Below are 16,796 nucleotides of genomic sequence, written 5' to 3'. Positions count from 1 at the left end.
TGGCTCAGCCCTTTGAGACTAATGGCATGTTAGCTTTTTCTAGCAGACATATATAAACTGCTTTCAGGTGCTAAACAATGCCACAAGGGAAGGAGCATTGGGAACATGCAAATGTACACCTCAATGTCTGTGCAAGGAGGCAGCAACAGCTGCCGGTAAACTAAACGAGAGCTGGTCCATTGAAACACCAATCTTCCAATGGTCGGAAGGAGATCGGTGACTCAAGCATTGCTTACAGAGTTTTCCTCTCCTTACTGTTTGAATTAGGGCAATAGGGTAAGCACCTGCTGGGCATACGGAGAAGGATCTTAGAAGATCTTAGATTATTCACAATGTTTAAGAACATTGAATGAATAAAGAAGCCTCCAACATGCTTTATTCATGTTAATGTAATTGGTCACTTTGTGTTGGTTTTATCAGACAACAAACAAGAAAAGTCAGGGAAATCGAAAAAGCCAAATCCTCAAGTGTCCTTATGTGGTCATTACTTTAAATAACATTAGCTAAATCACATCTACATAAACACTTGAAATAGATTATTGTGCCTTTTTTTCTAGCTCGAGAAGCAGGCTTGTCATAATTACTAGTGCTTGAAGGATTAAAATAGACACTTACGCCACCAGCAACAAATGGAAGGAACTCCGCTTGAAGCTTTTTTAATCATTCAGCTGTGTTCCATTTTTTATGAGTGCGGTATATTAGTGCCAGAGTGCTTTAATACTATTGGCACTAGTTATAAGATATCTATTTCATGTACACATCCCCAGGAAAACCATAGTGTATCTCTGCTCTATGGAACCTTTAACATTCAGGTCCCAAATAATAGTTATTGTATGAGATGAGGGTCAATAAGAAATGTTTCAATAATTTTTTGTCAGCTTCTGCCTGCTTTGATTCTTGAACTCCTCACTTGACCTCTTCGACCTGCTATGGCCTAAAGGCCACTTTGTGAAAAAGAATGCAAACTAACTTGGTGATTCAAGGCACTACAACCATGGTCTACAGACCAGATCAAAATAGAAACCACTCATGTCTTAGAATCTCAAACAGCTGAGTTAATTGGGCAGGTCCCAGGCACTTTAGAGTATATTCATCTTCTCCGGCTTTGATATTGTCTTCAAAAGCATTACCTACTTTATCAATACAGAAGCAGGTACGTGAAAATGTATTTTTAGGATTCCATATCTGCAAAGGCAATCCAGATTAAGAAAAAACGAATAGAGAATGAAAGGTGGAAAAAAGTATTGCACACCCTAAATTATGTATATTTGTAGACATGTTGGTCACTGAATGACCATTTACTATGTAGATTACTAGTAATCTATTGCATATGAGTTACCCACTTCGTGGTTTTTGATGTAGAAAAGCATATGATATACCGTATTTGCTTGATTATAAGACACAGTTTTTTCCACAAAAATACCCCTCGTCTTATATTCGAGGCCGTCTTATAAGAAGACCTCAAATACATCCAGATCCCCCGCAGCGCTGCAGAGGACCTGGATCCTCCTCTCTGGTAACCTCCGCTGCTGCAGGCACTTCCTCTGGGGGCTTCTATCACGGAGCGCCAGGGTGATGTGACCTTCCGGTGCTCCATCATAGAAGCCCCGGCAGGCAGCAGATGTTGTCTGCGCGATGCACCCTGGCGGAACTAACGGGCAGCAGAGGTTGTCTACGCGCACTGCACAGACGTCCTCCAGCTGCCCCCACTAGACACCAGGGAGTCTGAAGCACAAGGAACAAGTCTGGAGAAGCATTGGTAAGTCGGGTTGAGTGGCATATGGGGGGATATAAGGCATTCCTCTAGCCAGAGTGGCATATAGGTAGGTATAAGGCATATCTGGGGGGGCAGAGTGGCATATAGGGGTGTAAGGCATATCTGGGGGGCAGAGTAGCAAGCTGTGGGGCAGATGTGCATAACTGGGGGGGGCAGTAAAGGAAATAAAAACAAAAAAAAATCATTTTTCTCAATTATAGTTTTTATTAAATATGAAAAATAGTTCACATGTGAATTAATATTTACCAATAAAAAATTTTTCCTAAACAGTAGTCTTATTTTCAGGCTTTTTATTTTTTCCTAAATTAATATTCAAATTTGGGGGGGGGGTTGTCTTATAATTGAGCAAATACTGTATTCTAGAGGTTTTCAAATTTAAACAATTGGATCTAAAGATCTGACCCTCTAGTTTTAGACTATCACCTCTAGTTTTAACATTTCTCCTCCCTTTTAATATTCTAAATCCCTTTAACTATTGAACTGTTTCTATCAGATCTTCCATCTCTCTTCTTTCATCCAAGATATACACATTGAGCTCCCATAGTCTTTCAGGGTATTTTTTATCCTCCAAACCATTCACTATTTTTGTAGCCGTCTTCCGAATGTCTCCCCAAAATGTCTCTGGACATGAGATCATCTCTCATAATTCTGATTGCCTGTAACACTATAATATATAGTCTTTCCAAACCAAAGGGGGCAGAAATTTAATATCTTAAGAAATGATCCATACCTAATCTGGGAGTGAAGAGTTAACTTGAAAGAAATTTAAATACTTTACACAGGAGCGGGGAACATCTGCACTGTTTTCCCAGCTCATCTCCTTGGTGTTAGCAGCTTTGCCCCATGGAACCCAATAGGATAGATTAATTGCTTTGCAACACAGCAAAACACTAATGTTGTTACCCTGGCAGTGAGGAACTGTGCACCTGCTTCTACCATCTGCGTGACGGGAACATGCAGAGCTCATATACCCAGCGTGACTGACCTTCAACCACATTTGGCTCTTACAAGTAATGCCTGCCAGATACAGAGGGGAATCACTATTCTTTTAGAATCTAGAAAATGAAATTTGAGTCCTGTGACTGATTTCATAGTTAATCACTCCCTAAACATGTCACTCACTAGACATGTTAGTCCATACCTTACTTCCAGACCCCCCCAAGAAAAAGCCTGAATATAAGAGTACCCTATGAGAAAAAAGTTTTACGAGTAAATATTAATTCACTTGTAAAAAAAAAGTTCATATTTAATAAAAACTATGATTGCGAAAAATGTATTTTTTGCTTTTATTTCCTTTTATTTGCCAACCTGCCCCCAGTTATGCACATCTGCCCCCCAGATATGCCTTATACACCCCTATATGCCACTCTGCCTCCCTGATATGCCACTCTGCCACCAGATATGTCTTACACCCCCAATATGCCACTCTGCCCCCCCAGATATGCTTTATACCCCCTATATGCCACTCTGCCTGATATTCATTTTAACCCCCTATTTGCTGCTGCTAGCACCGGGGCTTCTATGAATGAGCACCAGAAGGTCATGTGATGCCGGCACTCCGTTATAGAAGCCCCAGAGGAAATATCGGCAGCAGCGGAGGTTGTCTGTGCGCATCACACAGACCTCCACCAGCTGCCAGAGAGGAGGGTCTGGGTCCCCTGCAGCGCTGCGGGGAACCTGAATCTTAGTCTTGTAGTCAGACCTTTATTTGAGGTCTGATTAGAAGACGACGGCAAATGCTCTGAAATATACCTTGTCTTATGATCGATCAAATATGGTACTTGTTTATCTTACCTTAAACCAAAATGTTTGATACAGTAGGTGGATTTAAGCATGTATGGGATAGGCATATGATGCGTTTTTCCATTAGGAAAAATGGGCAGAATAGGTGTATGTCGTCTTTAGTTTAGTTTTTATACTTTGCCCATAGCTGCTCATGCACTGCATCCACTATCCAAGATCTAGTATGAAAGACATGTTACCTACAATGGCCAGGAATTGTGTACAATGCTAAAACCAGTAAATTATATGGTTGCAACTAGACTTGTGCATTCGTATTTGGTCGAACATGAAAACAAACACGAAGGGTGTGTTTTCGCTCTTTAGCCCAAATACCAAACATAAGAACATGGAGGCGGCAAAAGGTATACGAAGACTCACAACACGAACAATCTTTATGTTCGTCTTTGTTTACTAATCTCCCTGGTCCCTTCCCCATCTAGCCTACCTTATCTATGCCGTGCGAACAGTTCTATTGGTCGCCTGCAGGGGACTCCTCTGGCATCAACCAATTGGTTCATGCTAGGGGAGGCCCCTGCCTGCAAGCAATAAAGTCGTTCTTATGGCCCTTTAACTCGTGACGGCGAACCTACGGATTTCTGCTCCTGTTAACCCGTGCGATGCTGCGTAGATAACAGGAGCGAAAATCCGTAGGTTCGACGTCACGAGTTAAAGACCTTAAACTCTTGGAGCGGGGAGATAGGCCAAGTTCCCCGTCAGGAGTTCAAAAACCATGCAGGTGAGTCTATTGGTCGCCTGCAGGGGCCTTTTCTGGCATCAACCAATTAATGGTTGATTGAATTGATGGATGCCCCCTGCAGACGGAACTTGGCCTGGGAAGACCATGGTCTCCCCATTCCAAGAGTTAAAGGTCTGTACAAGCGACTCCATTGGTTGTTCGTATGGACCTTTAACTCTTGGAGTGGGGAGACCAGTGGTCTCTCCCGTCCAAGTTGCGGCACCAGAATTTTAAAAGTCTCTACGAGCGACTCTATTGGTCACCAACAGGGGGCTCATCTGCCATCAACCAATAAAGTACAGTTGCACTTCATTGGTTGATGGCATCTGCCCGCAACCAATAGAGTTTTTTGCACGGACATTTAAAATCCTGGCGCCAAAGCGTGCCGTTACCCCATATTAACCCCTTCTACAAAAAAAAGGCAAAAAACAAAGAAAAAAATGAACATGAAGAATGTATACGAATATTCGCCCGAACCGAACACAGGAACGGGCGAATATTCGTGGAATATGATACCGCCATAGGCATTTGCCCATTCTCCCAGCTTTTTACATGCAGGTATTCAGCCTTGCAAGTGATAAACTTACTGCTAGTCAGCTCTGCCTCTGGGTACACTGCTGCCTATTCAGAGCCCCATGCACATCCGCAGCAAGCGCTCCCAGTTTCTTCAAGCAGTAAATCAGTGGCAAGAGGAGGAGGAGGAGGGCAGTGGCAGTAACATGGCTGCAAGTGTTTTATTTGCATATTTACATCCACACAATTTTAATATGCATTCTTCTTCAATGGCTTGTCATGGACATTAAACTGTCCCTTTAAGAGGTTTAGTTATTGCCCAACTTAACACTTGATGCATGACCAAAGCGATTTTGACCATGGTATGATTAGTGGTATCAGGAACGATGGATAGAAATTGCTGGTCTCCTGGGATTTTCAAACATTTCAATCTCCAGAGTTAACAGAGAATGATGCAATAAACAAACAACATCCAGTGCTAGCAGCGGTGTGGATGAAACACTTTGTTGTTGAGAGGAGTCAGAGGGGAATGGATAGGCTTGTTCGAGACAGAATGGCAAGAAATACTCAACCACTCTTTCCACAATGATGTACAGAAGGGCATCTCTGACATGTCAATCGTCAAAGTGGATGATGTAAATTACATAAGTGTACCTAATAAAGGGTGGTGCTGGGTAAATGCCCCAAATAATGGATCTGGAAAATTTCTGGTTTTCACCCAGAGTGTCCAAGTGAAGTCTATAGGTAATTTTCTTCTTTCTTCATGTAGGAGAGCTGTGTTTGATCATGCATACTCTCTGTCCGCTTTCACCCTACTCCTTGCCCACTCTCCTGCCCACCCAGCCAAGGGCTGGTCTTCGACTGACATTGCCCCTATGTGCAGCTAGCCCTGCCTCTGCAAGCAATTAACACCACCACAAAGCCAATACCCAGAAGAGGGAAAACTCTTGGGTAGGCTACTCTGGGAGGTTCCTTGATGTGTAAATTACACAATATTCCAAACAAGGATACCGTGTACTGTGACCATCAAAAACAGGCAGCACACTTTTTCAGAACCTTATCTGCAGCAACGTATACCGGCCTGGGCCAACTAGGCTTGACGCAGCAGATCCAATATGTGCAATGGTGCAGATAACGTTATAAAAAAACATCTAGGATAGAGGAAGGAAGGCTGCTACAATTCCCTGGTTAGCTCTTAAAAAGAAACAACACTCATGAGCCACATGTTTATTTCCTGTGATGGACACAGATGTAGAGCAATTCCACAGGGGAGAATAAGTCAAAGATACTTCACGTGTGTTGTAAATCAAAATCCACTGTCAGGATAGACGTTTGCATAAAATGTGTACATATTTGTTTTGTATTTGCTAAAAAAAAAAACAATTTTCCAAAAATCCACAACATAGACATTTACTACCACCTTTTAAACCTTCTTGATTTATTTAGTCCAACACATCTTAATAGTCTAGTCAGGGGTGTTGGAATATCATTATCTCACACTACTCTATTTTAAGACTATCCACTGGATAAGAATGCTAAATCATTTAAATTATATATCAAAGTCCTGGAGAACAAAACTAAAAAGTTTTTTAACCAAATTGGCTTAGCCATCTGGCACACTGTGCTACTGTCCGGCAGGCTGCTGGCTGATATCGCATCATACTCACACTGTATATTATATTTCTATACACTATATAAATGTATGTAACAGTGTACAGATTAAAAGAAGCACCTTCGTACGTATAAGGGAAGGTATCTTAACTAGCTCTTCTCATGAAGCACATCATTGTTTCTCCCCTGTTACATTGCTGGTAGTCGTTCTGGCAGCTTCTGTAAAGCAGGAACGAGGAGAGTACTTCATGACCATTGATTAGATTACTCTGGCTCTGCTACTCTGAGGCGCAGCTTCCACAAAGTTAACATTTAAAAGAAATATGTCCAAAACAATTACGCTGATTGTCAAAACAAAAACAATGTGGCTTCTCTGGTACTCCAACACAGTGAAAGATGCTGGACTTGTGCTGCGGGTCACATAATGTGGTCCCACTGAGCATCCACTCCACCCTCAGCTTCAGAAACCCGGACAGTGGGGTTATCACTATTTGTCTGGTGGTGGAACCTTAGCACATACCAAGTTGCGGCACCAGGATTTTAAAAGTCTGTACGAGCAACTCTATTGGTCTATTGAAGTACAGATGCACTTTATTGGTTGATGGCAGAGGAGGCCCCTGCCGGCGACCAATAGAGTTCCTATTATGCATGTGCACTGTGACATGTACGGTTAACATATTCATTTAGCTATAATACAAGCTGTAACAGTTATCCCTTAACAGAGTTGATTAGTAAATTAGTTATATGCCAGATTCGGTCCTAGCCAGTTTAATGAATTCCGTAAAACAGATGAGCTGATTTTGTCACATTGTATAACCTTTTTTTTCTCCACTGCCAACTCAACTCAGGCTGAATTTATTTGAATAGACCAGTTCCTACGCTTTACATCTGGCAGTCAAGTCGATTTTCGAGTTGGCACTTGACTTTAATCTAGATGGACAGACTGAAACATTTGTGAATAGACTCAACAGTTTAGTTTATAAATGCCAGGGCTCTTTGACTGCATTCAGTAAAGTCAACTCATAGAACATACAGCTGATCTGTGCGTATTCAAAGCTACGCTGTGCCTTTTTCATATACTGGCTATCACTTGTATATTCTATAATTGTATTAGCCTCTAGAACATCTCTTAGACACGGTGTTCCATTTGCTTTACTCACCCTTTTGGCAATGAAAGTTAACACAGTCTCAGCTCTATTAAACAATTCAATTAACATAATTCTATGCTACCTTTTGTATAACACAAAATGCAGCTTTCCTGTGATCTTAAACATCCACTTTTGCTGAATCACTTTTTTTATTATAACATGCTGAAACAGGAGAGTGAGAGCAGAGTCAGCACAATGGTTCTGTTCTGCAAGAGCAGCAAGCACAATAAATAAATAAAAATGTACGGTATTACATTTATTTATTTATTTTAATCTGACTGGTCCCAAAAATAGAATCCCCATCATCTGAATCAGCCAGGGCAACAATATTTGCATTGATACAGTTGGAACACCTTTATGTGTGATATACTTTATCCGTAAACCAAAATGTTGATTGTTAATACCGAACCACTTTTAGAACGTATATTATACATATACACACATGCTACCGTTCAACAAGTTTGGGGTCACTTCGCTGTTTTCATGTAACATACTTGTAAAAGGGGTTTCTAATGATCAATTAGCCATTTAAACGTAAACCTGAATTAGCTAACACAACGTGCTATTGGAATACAGAGTGATGGCTGCTGATAAAGGTCCTCTGTACGCCTATGAAGATACTCCATTAAACACAACCGCTTTCCTACAATAGTTATTTACATCATTAACAATATCTACACCGTATTCCTGACCCATTATAATTTGCCATTCTATGCCATGTCTGGACAAGCGAGGAACCAGTTAGTCGTGATGTCCTAACCCTGTGCAATCACTGTGTGAGAGGCCTCTGTGTAAGCAGAGATTAGAGATCCTCCTGCCCGCCAACATAGACATCATGGGTCACATGTAGTGTACAAGCGCACACCACCCTGATGACTACAGTTGCACCACAGATGAGGGATAGCTTCTCCACAATATGTATCAGCAAGAATGAGTATGTCTTATTATTTGTTTTAAACATTTAAGCATTTTATTAAACTTTGCCCTGATGACTGGTAACCTCTAAAAGCTACAGAGGTAGAAAGTCTGTGAAATACACCTCTGTGCCATAATTCCTGTTATCAACATTACCAGTCTTTATAATACCGTCAACTTCTATTTATAAAATAATTCCTCAAATTTCTGCCAAATTCTCACCCTCCTACTCCTATCCACATACTCCTCCGGTTTCCATAATAAAAAATCTTTGGATTCTTTGGATTTAAATATCTAGTTACACAACTTAATAGTAATGCCTGATTATGAAGAGTCACTACGACGCACATATATTATCTGACTGGGGAAAAACACTTTTTCCAAAATGCTCTGTTTTTCACTTAGCAAGGAGCTGATGATTCCAACTTCCTGTTTGAAAGGCGTGTGGCTGCAATGAACTTCCTGATTGTCAGTGCTGCCCTCTAATGCACGTACATTACAACAGCATTTTGAGTTTTACTTTGGAGCTTTCGAATGTGCTCAGTATCTTCGTTGGGACACTGCTGCCTAGCTTTCTGGCAAATTATTCCAGGGCAACATTTAGTACCAAAGTTAGTACCACTGATAAAGCATTATTTTTAAATTTTAAAACCCACATTGAAAAGTGCTTTCCTTTTTTCAACAGCGACAGGCATACATGATAGTACGGTAGATGTTTATCACGCCAGTACTGAGAATTTACATTTGGTGTTGAAACTTATTTTCAAGAAAAGAAGAAGTGTCACAACCCTCCTCAAACAGAATTAGTAAAAATAGTTACAGAAGAATACTAAAGCATGTCTCTAACTCAGGGAACTATATATGAATATACTTACTTGTTCAATGTTAGGTCAAGGATAAACGTGGTGCCAAATGCCTCTATCTGGAAGCTCGTCTGAGCAAGATGCACAGCCTGAAAATAAGAAAAGATACAGTGAAACTGGGCCTCTCTTTTTGAAACATCAAAGAGGAGCTTGGTGATAGCTCCAACCATTTATGTCTACATACCAGTGTAAGTATGTGTGTTAGCATGAGTGTGTAAGTTTCTATAAGTGTGTGTACTGGGGCGGGGTACAGAAGGTGACATATAATGAGTGTTCTTAGAATGACTGTTGCATATTTCATGGTTATTTACACCATGAGGAACTCTGGAAATAAGACTGTGATTCTCTAAAACCTTGATATTAGCTTTATGACATAAGTTGTATATGTTTCCCAAAGACCTGGTAGGCGAGGCTGCTCACTGACAGTACAGGTCACTATCTATTGGGAAATTGGGTCCCACCTAAGCACCAATTTCATAAATGCATTCCATTAAATAGCATGAAATAACTCCTCTGTGGGTTTTTTTTTTGCTGGAAGCGCTAAACTGATTGGTCAACAAAATCTGATTTCATTCTCAACCCTCCCAGGTTACATCAACAATTATGGTCCTTGACTGTCTTCCAAGATCACTCACAGCTACTTTATCACTTTATCAAAGTCTTCTTAATATAATAAGATCTCTTGATAAACAGCCAGGTTTTTCCTGCTTATTAAAAAATGTAGAGATTTCCCAGAAAGGCAACAAGATGTAATAACTTTATTTTGTTAGCTATTGAATGTTCCCTAATTAACAATATACTAGGTTCCCTCATATTTTAGTCGCTATCTGAGTCACAAACTCAGTTGTCTCCTATCACCCATGTTTGATGTAGCCAGAGAAGAAAAATGGATCAAGAACGATGCCCCTTCCCCTTTTTAAGAATTTTCTAAATTTTGTTACATTTTTAATTTCTTTCTCCTTTTTTCTCCTTTTTTGGCACTCCGGTAATCATATGTGTTTTAATACATATGATAGCTGAGAGGTACCTTACAACTTGCAAATGCCTGGGGTTCAGCAGGATTTCAATGGGGGTGCTTTCCTGTCACTGATTGGCTGCGTCAAGCTTTTTTAAAAACATTTTGAACAACGCATACACTTACAAAGTCCTTTCATATTCATTGATTGATTAGGGACCTCCTCGGATGCTGAAATGTCATTTTAAGAGATCCCCATATCTTCAAAGCTAGAGGGGAACCTCTGGTGGCATCCCCAGAGAGGTCCATTTAAAAAAGTATTATTGTTATTGAGGTATTATTGCAATTAAATTGTCCCTTAGCAGGCTCAATTCACCAAAGAGATTCTGGGGTATAGTTCCCCTTGGGGCAACTCGGTCAACATAAAGATCCTACCTATTCAATGAAAAAGAAAGTTGAAATCTGCTACTTGCACAACGTATACATCTGGCTGCTGCCTACAGAAACTGGCAATTCACACATAATGCAATGTGGGCCACAGCTGACAACATAAGGCCATTCATACGTACAGTGTAATGGTGCAAGGATGAGAACCCAAAACTGGCACCTTGTCTAGGGCTATTTGGAGTCTATCTTTGCATTTACAGGATTATTAATCTATGATCAGTCCTGTAAATTAGTCTTGCAACTTGTTTATGTTCATTAGGACAATGCCAGGTGAAAAAACAAAAAGGGGCCCAGACACCATATGGGGCCCCAAAGGTGGACTCAAACACCAGATGTCATATAGGATTAGGTTCAGACTAGCCCTTCTGTCTTGCTTTTAAATATATAAAATGCAGACAGTACACAATACTTGAAACCGTGCCCCATATGAATAAAAGGGATACCTTCTGTAATGTAGTAGGAAACCTATTATTGGTGTTTATTTTATAAATATACTTGATTTCTATGACTCAAACCTCTTCTTCACCCTTAACATTTGGTCCCTCGTCAGATCCTCAACCTCTCGCATCCGCTCATTCCACACCAAAGAAGCCACAAAACGTATTTTACTCCTTTATCATTTCCCGTCTTTACTATTACAATACTCTTCTGGACGACATTTTCAACTCCTTCCTCTGCAATCTATCCAAAATGCTGCTGTTAGGTTTATCTTCCGAACTTTCTTCATCCCATTCTCCACTCTGTGGAACCCTCCACTGGCTTTATATTACCTCAATAATTAAATTTAAAATACTTTGACTAACATATAAAGCCATCGATTACACTGTTCCTCCATACATTTTTACCCTCGTAACAAAATACTCCCCTACTCAACCTTTATATTCTTGCCATGGGCTAAGGCTTTCCTCCTCGCTTGTCACCTCTTCCTTTTCCCGTCTACAAGACTCCCCTGTTGCTGCCCCAAACCTATAAACCTCTAAATTCACTTCCACTTCATCTCCAGCTTCCACCCTCCCTCCCAACATTAAAGAGACAACCCACTTCTTCAGAGAAGAGTACCATCTCAGTAGCTACACCTGCCATTAATACAACCCCACACTACCTTTCTCCATACCTAATGTTTCTCCTCACCCCATTCCCTCTAGTTTGTTAGCTTGCAAGCAGTGCCCCTTTACCTAATGTATCTTTTTTTCCCTTGAATATATGTAAGAATCACAGGGTAAGTTGTTAGGACTACATAAGTAAAAAATAATAATATATAATAATAATAATAATAATAATAATAATAATGTGTGACATCATTGTAAGGTATGTGTAATACCAGTAGAATATTAGGGTACAAAAAGAAAAAGAGTCATATGAGAGAGCGGAACGGTATTCTAAACAACTTTTTGAAGAGTCATGTAAGGTAAGATTATTATATAAAAGGCTTTTAGGCAACTGTGTATATGCAATAGGTTTGTGTTCTAGCCAAACGTACAAGGCAACAACCCTGACTTTATCATATTTCCTTGTGGTGAACAATAGAATTGTAATAACCCTGAGGAACCCTCCACCTCATGAAAGATCTGTGGAAGAAAGGACCTCATTAGCATTGCTATAAAGAATCAGCTCATGGGAAAGTCACCCATAATATCACGCGACCTGAAGGTAAAAGAGGTTTATAGAAAAATAAATAAAGAATACTTTTCCTCAATGTTCACAGTAAAATATATATTTTTACGAGACTTCTCATTAAAGAGGTTTCACAAACTCAAAATCCGCATTGCTATTTATTTACTTAATAATGGTACCTGCAACTTTCATAAATGTTTGGGGACATTAGTTATCCAAGGCAACGTTCTTGGTAATAAAATAATATTTTTAGCATTCGTTACCTGACTTACATCTATGGTAAGGCATTTAAAGAAAAGATAGCAGAAATGTTATATACATGGCATACATCAAAAAAAGTTAAAAAAAAATAAAACCATGACATTGTGTAAGTCTTGGACAGCTCGGTTAACCAGTTAACAGAAATCCTACTGCTTAATAACCGGCAGACACGGGTTTACTCCGAGGGCTAAAAAGCTTTAGAGCACTCCTGGGGAGAGAGCGAGCACTGAAACATGCAACGCAGCAAAAACCTCTCTCCTGTCTGCCGGGAAGCAGGCGGATACTACATAATAGATACTAAAAATGTCTACTACAGCAAGACTGTGATGAGATGGGCTCGATCTAAGTGATGGTCAACTCGACTCTGTTAAAGGAAAATTTATTGATAAATGATTTGTATAAATTTCAAATGATTTCAAGAGTAGCAACTGCTATTGCTACGAGAAATGCTCTAGAGATCCTTATTCTCCTCATTCCCCTGACATAAATACCCAAGGTACATGCAAAACATGTAACGTATATGGCTATAATACCAAAATGCTTCTTAGATATAATCATTTTATATTATTTTTTTTTACATTACAAAAAGGGTGGTATACAGTGTACTGTAAAACAACCTCCCACCAGAATCATTACAGGAAATGTAAAAATGGTATGGTTATATGGCTATATCGAAGAGACTTAGGACTGAATAGGGTTAGAGAAAGAATGGGCAGACTAGATTGGCCATCAGTTCTTATCTTAGCCGTCAAATTCTATGTTTCACCATTTCTATGTCTCTATTTTATTTATGGAGCAAAAGCCTGGCCATCAGACAAACCAGGCAAATGTACTGTGGGTTGGGGTCCAATGGTCCCTCACATGTACGTTTATTTTAAGCTTGTGCGTCAGATCCCGTTGCTTTAGTATGCGGCCACTAGCTGGATGCGGCAAAATGGTAATAGCGTATGGTGCAGCCATGTTTATCTAGCAGGGGATGTATTGGTATTTATAAAGTTATAAAGGGACACAATATGTATATAGGTTGAACTTGATGGACTTTGGTCTTTTTTCAACCTTATGAACTATGTTACTATGTTCTATAAGGTAGGCTACGTTTAGCCAAAATAGTGGTCAGATTTAGATCTGTACGAAAGTGTTCGCTGCTAACTCATCCCTTGCTACATTGGTGTTAATAATAGAATACTTGGGTGCTGCCAGCATGATCTCTGTACAGGTGGATTGTGTATTTGAGTCATCAACCACCTTGATGACCTACAAGACAACAGCATTTCAATAAATCAAATCAGTGATCAGCGGAAGGTCACTAGGACAGTCAATGGATGTGCAATTCTGCAGAGCTGGTAAATGAAATCATGCATGGTTTGCACACAAAAGACCTTGAAATTACCTTGGAGCTAGTCAATCCCCCTGAAATATCTGTCATTTTAATGAGTGGAAATCATTTTTCATGTGATCTGTTTTTTTATGTTATTTATCTCTCTTTCTTCATCACATCAACACTGAAGGTACATGAGATGTTCAGCTGAAGGTCACCATGATTTTTTCTAGGACAATTCATTAGAATATTATATCAAGAAAGGAAAAGTATATACAGCACTATATGATAATATATGCCAAATTTACTAAATTAAATGAAAAGGAAAGCTAAGTATATAAGTTAAATGTTTCTTAATGGGGGAGTGATGGCTGGGTATTGGCTGGGTATTTGCTACATTCCATGTTCCTTTTGGATAAATCTACATCTGTAGGCTTGACTCTTCTTGATTTAATGTGATTCATTCTAACACATTTCTATGATTTGTGTATTACAGATCTATACTTCTGATTTAATTTTTAGGTAGAGATTTAGGAGTAGAGTTTGGATTGAGGCTATGTTGTTCTGTTTTGTTCTGGCAATTTGAGCCATATTTTTGGTTTTTTTCTCTAATTTTGCATAGGGTGTGATTGATTTGCAAAATACTTTTTACTTTACTGATAAAAGTTTCCTTTCTCATGTTCTCTGTATTTTATGATTAACAAGAGAACCAGGATATATGGGCGTGAGAAGAATTTGAGATGGGAGAAGTAAGGCGATAGGGTTTGAGGGAAGAATGAGATGAAATAAGACCACCACTTGAAGAAGGTCTACCACGAGCGCTAAAATAAATTCATGCCTAGTGCAGTGAGAGGGGTTTTACAGGCTGTATTCACAGTCATCTCGCCCATTTAGACTATACATTAGGACTGTCTGTGGATAGTGTAAGTGCAAAAAACACAATCATGAGCCTCAAGCCTAATTTCCAGTCCAGTTCTGTATTGACACTTGCAAAGTCAGCAATATATTCCTTTTAAGAACAACTAGCTTTGTAAACTGTCGTAAAAAAACACTGTACAGAAGAGAGGTCCATTTGTAACTCAATCATTTCAACAACTGCCATATGGATTACTCTGGGGTGAGAAGAGTGTCTTACATCTTGTTGCTTGTTAATGTGGAGTCTGCTTGGCTTACCCTTTCACTTACAGTAATACCAATCGGTAGATATCCTATTATCACCAAGACACAAGGCTTCCTGATCCCGTTATTATTCAACAATAACTGAATGTTTCAACACAAAATGTGCCGCTACAGCCCTGGCATTCTCTTGTTCATTATGTTAAAAAATCAAATCAGCATTTTTTAAAGTAGAAAATGTGACCTCGAGAGTGATCAGGACAGGTATACACAGCATAAATCTGTAATTTCAGCAGCCTGGACTCTTATAAGGAACAGTCATTTATTTTTGTGCCTGGAAGCCAGGTTTACTACCCAAGATCTATTTTCTAATGTTAGGAAAAGGTAGAATTGCTGGAGGCAGAGTGAGCTAAAAGTGGAAGGGTGGTCAGAGGGAGGTGAGCGGAGAAGGAGGTGGAATCAGCCGTAAAGCCAGTGGAACAAGGCATGGTGTAGACAGGGACAGATATCGGCCCCTCCATCTGACAGATACCATTCTACAGGCCACTATTCCATCCCAAATCAGTATCTGACACATATTCCTTCTTATGCTGTGGTTAATGGCAAACCAGTACATTTAATTTATATCATCAGTACTGATTAATAATTGATGAAGGGAGGAGGCACCTCACAAAAGTTCACCCAAAATGTAGAAAAAGAATTCTTAAGTGCTAACTGGCAAAAGTACAGATAAAGTGAAAAATGGGATTGAATTCTGAATTCAAATTATTTGTCATACTGAAGAATAACTGATTTACATGTATTAGCATCAAAGTTGCTGTGACAATGTCACACACAAGGCCAATCAAGCAAATGTATGATCATTAATATTCTCAAAATAAAATGTAAAAATATACCTTTCTCTAAAAAAACAATCGATAATTAGTTAATAAGTTAATATTTACCTATTAAATTAATTTTAGGCAAAATCACTAGCCAACTTTGTGCTTCAAAATGTTATTAAAATCCTCTAGCTGAACTGTATCTGAACATCTGATTGATTTCCAAAATGTAATAATACGGCATAATTTTGAAATTAATGATTTGTTTAGAATGTACTCAATATCATAAAATGGATTTGTTTTATTTTTTTTTTATTTATATTTATTATAGCCACTATTTAAACAGAATTCTCAGATGCCAAAATGGCATAATGCTCTTGGCCAGCGCTCATTAAAACTGTGCTTAGTAGGGTAGGGACATAGTGCATGTGTCTGCAAGATACACTAACTGGAATATTTGCTGTTGGCATTAAATGTCATTCATGATCCAAAGCATACGGCATAAGTGACAGGAGCAGAATCTGATGGCAATGTCTGCTGGGAGCACAAGGGGACTGTAGGGAAAACACCAAATGTTCGATTTAACAATTAAAATCAACTCAGCCATTTGTATAAAAGCTCAGTCTCTGGTTCACAGGATGTCTTAGTACAGCGTGGACTTGCATCTTGTCCATTGTGATTGTTCTATACTTAAATGTTTGTTCCTAAATCATCCTTTCTTAATATGACTCAGTATTTTATGGTATGTACTTGTATAAAGAGAACTCTCACCAAATTGTAGTACTAGTATTACTAGTACCAGATTGGGGGGGGGCATTTATTTTTTTAAGCAGGTCTGATCATTTTTTCCAGACAGAAACATTATACAATTGCAGAAGAGGCATTTGCGTTTGTTTTAGCTGTTTGAGGCTTATCATAC

General features: G+C 39.3%; 1 protein-coding gene across 1 annotated transcript in view; it reads right to left on the bottom strand.

The window, feature by feature from the left end:
• The window catches only part of ADAM23 (ADAM metallopeptidase domain 23), a 64,660-nt gene that overhangs the window by 38,657 nt on the left and 9,207 nt on the right, over positions 1–16,796 (bottom strand). Inside the window, exon 3 of the mRNA XM_053470911.1 lies at positions 9,358–9,434. Within this exon, the coding sequence (XP_053326886.1) occupies positions 9,358–9,434 (77 nt within the window). The remainder of the gene's footprint in view (positions 1–9,357; positions 9,435–16,796) is intronic.

The sequence above is a fragment of the Spea bombifrons genome, chromosome 7 (genome assembly GCF_027358695.1).
Source record: "Spea bombifrons isolate aSpeBom1 chromosome 7, aSpeBom1.2.pri, whole genome shotgun sequence".
Lineage (NCBI taxonomy): Eukaryota > Metazoa > Chordata > Amphibia > Anura > Pelobatidae > Spea > Spea bombifrons.
This window is presented reverse-complemented; position numbering and strand designations above follow the sequence as displayed.